Source organism: Crinia signifera, chromosome 12, assembly GCF_055691185.1.
Source record: "Crinia signifera chromosome 12, ASM5569118v1, whole genome shotgun sequence".
In the NCBI taxonomy this organism is placed as follows: domain Eukaryota; kingdom Metazoa; phylum Chordata; class Amphibia; order Anura; family Myobatrachidae; genus Crinia; species Crinia signifera.
The window spans coordinates 16,844,037-16,850,036 of NC_139228.1; the positions used below are offsets into that span (position 1 = coordinate 16,844,037).

Genomic DNA, 6,000 nt, shown 5'->3' on the forward strand with positions numbered 1-6,000 from the left:
TCCCTATTTTTCTCTCTTCTTCGGCGGAGGTAAAGAACGGTCATCCTTGTAAGATCTCTGTGTGTGTAGATAGCGGGGTGCACTCTCCCTTGACATCGATTGTCATGGGCCATGCTTCCGTCCAGGGGATGGCCACACCACCTGCCTGGGTGGATGACCAGGGAGAGTGATCACCAGCGATGGTGTGTATGTGTTTTCATCTTTAAACCCCACTTTTTTATAGTGACCGTTCTTTAGTGCCGCCACCATTTATAGTTATAGTTAATTGTCAAAATAAATTTGACATTCATTTTGAAACGCCAGCACTTTGTGTCCGTGTCTTTTTTATTAGATAAGTTAGTTGATTAAGGTTAAGTTAAGGTTTAATGTGTGATTTGTAAAGTTTATTTCAAATGCAAACTTTCCGGCAATGTTCTTCAGTCCTCAAGGGCTGCATGTGTGAGAAGTCCTGCAGGATGTCAGTGTTCTGTCTCTCTCTCTCTCTGGGCGATATGTACTAAGCTTGAAAAGTGATAAAATGAAGAGCGATAAACAGCCAGCCAATCTGCTGCTTCCTGTCATTTTTCAAACACAGCCTGTGACATGACAGGCAGGAGCTGATTGGCTGGCTGTTTATCACTCTCCATTTTATAACTTTTCAAGCTTAGTACATCTGACCCTCTCTCTCTCTCTCTCAGAGCAGGACTCAATGGCATCATGGGATTTGTAGTTTATCTTTAGCTGCTCAACGTCTGAGCAGTAAAAAATGAACTACAATTCCCATGATGCCACTGTTTCTGCTTCTCTGCCTGCCCAGCCGGGTCAATGATAGCTGAATCCTGGCGGCACCTTGCACCTATAACTAAGCGCATGCTTACCCAGTGTAATGGTCGGGCCGGCCCTGCTCCCAAAGTCACTGAAGGGACAGTGGGATGAGCAGCCCGGGCCCTACCCTCTCTGTCAAAGTGTTGGGGCCCGGGACAGGTGTTCCCTCAGACCCCCCTTCTCGGCGGCCCTGGCGCCAGGACTGGGGAGGGGGGCAAACCTTGTAGGTGACAGCCGGTTCATTCCATGCTTATTAGCTATCACCCACCCTGATGTCTGTGCCAATGTAACTTACTGATGAAACCATTACTTTATGTACATACATACATACTACAGCACCAGCTGGGCAGCCTAAAGCCAAAGTCTCCTTCACACCCTACAAGGAGGGACCCCCGGGATTAACCCTTCTTCTAACCCAGGTCGAATTGCCGGGTTGGTACGCCCAGGTTATTAGGTATAGGGTTTTCACACTGCACCTTGACCCGACAGCAACACAGCAATTATCCGGGTTCTCACCTCTGTATAAGTGGGAAGCCCTGGAGCCGGGGTATAGGTCATTGGGTCAACAAGCCTTAGGTCGACATCTGAAATAGGTCAAAATGGCTAAGGTGGACAGTTTTGGAAGGTCGACAAGCATTAGCTTGACAATGTCTAGGTTGACATTCCAAAGATCGACATGTGTGGAAGTAAAAACTGTCACAGTTTAAAGTAAAAGTACATTGCAGAAACGGTCATTTTAACGGGCTTTTAACTTGTTAAAAGCTCTTAAAGCTTTAACATTATTTTGGCTACTGCAGTGCGTACAATAGGTAGACATTGGTAGCCCCTGCCAAATCACATGAACCCCAGCCTGTGCCCAAGTTAACTCATTAGGTCCTGCTATTGCATCATGTTTCCGAATCCGTTTGCTAAATAATGATTTGTTCGGGGTTACCCTAGACAAGCAACCTCTGTGTTGACTTTGAATACTCATGAGTAATGAGTACGTAGTAGGACATGTTATACAGCATTATATGCACTATGCGTTCTGTAATTCTCAATATATACATTTAACATGTCGCTTGTCAATCAGATGGAGGCCTAACAGAGTTCACTGGAACGAACACTTTCTAAATGTGCTTATCTGTTTGGAATGCACTCACAATAGGGAGAACACTAGGGTCGACCCTGCTGCTACCCTGTGTGGCCCCTTCTGTGTTTGATTCTGGTAAATGACTATTGAAGCTAACACCAAACTATGTTCCATATTAACAATAACAAATAAACAATCACAGACCAAAATAAACTTATAGATGAAATCCTCTTTGAGTATCGATCATGGAAAATTATTATAAAATGTTCATGGAGCACATTCTGGCCTGGTTTTGAGTTGAATAGTTAGGTGGCCATACATTACTGCAATTCTGCCCGATTTCACCCGATTCCGACGCATCTGGCAGAGACATCAGGTGAAATCAGGACAATCGCATGCGTTTTTGATCTAATGTGATCCGATGTGCAGTCCTGTGTGCATCGGGTCGGAACCCCTTGATCACAAGTACTGTGTATAGGATCTGTTGGGTCAGACAGCTTCAGGTAGCACTTGCTGGGATCACATGCGATCTATATCACATGCAAAAGGGCCGCATGCTATATGTCGAATGCGATCCTGCTCACCGGGATGGTCCAGGACGCTTCAAGGAGGGGAATGCGTGTGACGTCTCACCTCAAAGAGGTCATACAAGGTGATTTCTGCCGGGATATGGTCACTAGGTCACCCCTATGACCCATACACTTTCTGTACCCTTTCTGCCAGTATGATTTTATCAAATAATAATTTGTCAAATAAATACAAAAACTACTATTAGGCCATATAACACCATTCTGTCAATCAAGTTCTACAACTACACAATGAACTGGTACAAGATAAAAACACTAATGCTACCTCTATTGTAGTGCGATAGGAGCGTTCTATCAATGGTTATAGATCTGCTTTCTGCGATCACCTGCGTTTGAACAAGTGTTTTATGTAATACATGTACAAGGATGAAACACTCAGAAAGCAACGGGGGCAAACTGCCCTTGTTCTGACCCACGTTACAGTCTAAACTTTGAACTAAAAGAATATACAGTATAAATATTGTGTAAACATAGCTGGGAGCACTTTTCATGCAAACCAATGATAAATCCTTCTTGTTATCTATCCAGGGTTTTATTGTTAATTATGGGAGGTGCTTTATGTTGTATGACTATTTTTTTTTTACGCTCTACATCATGGGATAGGGTCCACCTGATATGACGAACAGTATTCCAGAAGTAAACGTTTGTCTAAATACTGTGTGTATGAGGGCTTCTTTGCCTGAGTCCCTAAATCCCATAACCATCTCTACATTTTCTTGCTCAAAATAGTCAAACCAACAAAACAACTGGAAGCAGCAAAATGTATTTTATAGACAGCACAGATCAGTTTGATGAGTGACATTTGTATATGTGTGTGCGACTGAGTCTGAACCTGCATACAGTTCTACGATGGAATGACCCAGGTAAATTCACACACTATATCCTTGTGCTTCATCTGCAACGTTCTATGTGTTTAAATCAAATTAAAGTCGCAGCCCAGCATCTGTGGTGAACCGTGCGCTTCACTTTGATTCATATTAGATGCAAAATAAAGAAAAGGCAGTACGCAACGATACTCAGAGCAGCTCACTCAGGCCTGGGGGCGCCTTGCACCGTAAGGTACATCGAGGCAAGGTTTATGTGGCCACATCATTACCTAGCAGGAAAGCGCTTTCCCCTGGTAAGAGGTGTGAGGATCCCACCTCATTTCTGTCCAGAGTAAATCTGGAGGATTCCTATCAGGATTATTGTGCACAATTGCTTGCCTATTATATCCTGGTTATAGTCTGGTTTGGGAAAGACAATTACTGTAATTCATTTACAGAAAATAAAATCGGTAAAATAATATACTTGATAAAAAAAGTAATCAAAACTTAAAGACAATCATATTTGGAGACACATTTCTTGTTCCCAGTAAATAAGGGTTAACAACAGGGCATCTGGGGTAATCACCAAGCATGTAGCTACACCACCAATGTGGGGAATTGTGGTATATGTGAACTGGTGTTTCTGTATGGCGTAATATGACATGGGGGCAATAGAGTGTGTGAATGCAGTTTTGGAGCTGGGGGCATTTTCACATTATACTTTAAAAAACATCGTCAATATATCTTCTGGACAATTTTATTCATGAGGCCTCTACACGTTTGTTACCATGGAGCTCCCACAAACTTTAACCGTGCATTGGTTAAGAACCCCTTGCAGTATTTAGATATTCCTTACAGATATATCAAACTATTAATGGAATTTGTATTTGAAGTGAGGGATTACATATATCACAACATACACTGTATACTTGTATATATATATATATATCTGCAAACTTCCTCAGAAAAACAATTATTAAAAAATAATATTCTAAACCTTTCCATGTTTTGAGGATTAAAAGTGGTCAACAATGATTTCAAATACAGGAGAATTGTACAAGACCTATTTCGACAGCTCAACACAAGAGGAGAAGTTGCCCAGGGCAACCAATCAGCTGCTCTGCAGAATTTAATAGAAGGCACTTATTAAATGATACCTTAAAATTGATTGGTTGCATGGGCAACTTCTCCACTGACTCACTTCACCACTCTTTTCATCATGAATAGATCCCATTCTCAAAGCCAAAGGGCATGTAAGCAGATTAAACTAAAGCACCATCCAACCTTTGGTCTCTTCCAGACGATGTTCTTCACTTTGGTGGCTTTTTGCCCAAACTCTTTGTAGCCCAGTGACTGCCCTCCGGCCGGAAAGATGTCGTCCTCGAACAATTTCTTCTTGTTGATGCACTCCTTTCTTAAGGCAACATAGTCCTGTCCTTCAAACTTCAGTGGCTTGATGAGCGATCCTTCCCCGTTGCGACGATCTCTTTCCCGGATCACCCGGTCACAAAAGAAACCCGAAGGGATGAAAGGCATGGCTTCGGACAGGATTGGATGGGTGGCACTAGTAATCAGCCTCTTCAAAGTGCACTAGGCAAATATCCAAACCAGATAATTCCCCTTATGGCTACAATGTGGTAAAATAACAGTCCGAGGTCACTAAAAGCTGCAACCGCTCTGAGCAAGTGATCTACGGCACTCGTATGTTTGAAGGCTTGTAAGCTCCAGCATGTATGTACAGTAAGCGGTGTTCATATATGAACTTGAACAGAGCAACAGCTAGTGCAGAGCTTTACTTAAATTTTTCCCTACTCTTTCTTTTGTTCCGCTTTAACATGTAAAACAAAATAGCGCCCTGGCTTGTCCCTGTCTCAGCAGAAGGCATTCATCCTTTTAAAAACAGTTGTCAACAGAATAGTGCACAAGCCTTTCTAAACAGACAGTATACACTAATCCTATACAACTGAATGGATGCATAGGGGCTCTGCTCTGCCCTATTGTACGTGGCTAATGAAGCCGTCACTCATGTATCCACATCATATTTCTGGCATTTCTACACGGCTACATGTGGACACGGTTAAATGTGGACTCAACTGTGTGAAGGTTATTTTTTCCTCTGCAGAATGACAATACAATGTATTTGAAAGTAAACAGCAATGCTCTATAGTGTGATTTTTGTCTTCGGGGAGCCACACTGCAGTGTTATCAAATGTGAAATAATCATTAAAAAAAATAGTGTTAATTAACTATTTGTTAAGGGCCCTACTTTTTTAAATGAAAAAAATAAAGTCAGTCCTGAAACTGGAGGATTGTGGGATAAATGAATATAATTCCCAATATTGGCCATCTTTAGATGACGTTAGATGACGTTAGCAGTCACGGCCCACGGGCTTCGGTATTGCAATTAGTAAGTACTGCTTGTACATATCCTGATGTGATTGCATGGGAATCTCTACAATTTAGCCTTCGTTGAGGTGAATAGTCCAGAAGTGGGGAATTCAATTGGCCACAATGTTTTCTCATGGCTAAATGCCAAGACTCTGCCTATTCAATTATCACGATAAACCATAACAAGCAGTGGCTTAACGGGGATTAGGAAACAAATTCCTGAAAATATAGCAGCCGTGTTTTTGGGTGAAAATAGCCCTGTTCTTAAAGACATTTCTTGAGAATTTGTTTTCTTTCAGGTGACTGAAAAGGACCCCCCCACAAAAAAAAAAAATTGGGGAAT

General features: G+C 42.1%; 1 protein-coding gene across 1 annotated transcript in view; it reads right to left on the reverse strand.

Annotated features, from left to right (window-relative positions):
- CAPN3 (calpain 3) overlaps positions 1-4,842 on the reverse strand; it is a 93,572-nt gene extending 88,730 nt beyond the window's left edge. Inside the window, exon 1 of the mRNA XM_083166924.1 lies at positions 4,554-4,842. Within this exon, the coding sequence (XP_083023050.1) occupies positions 4,554-4,805 (252 nt within the window). The 5' untranslated portion in view covers positions 4,806-4,842. The remainder of the gene's footprint in view (positions 1-4,553) is intronic.
- Positions 4,843-6,000: the final 1,158 nt, after the last annotated feature.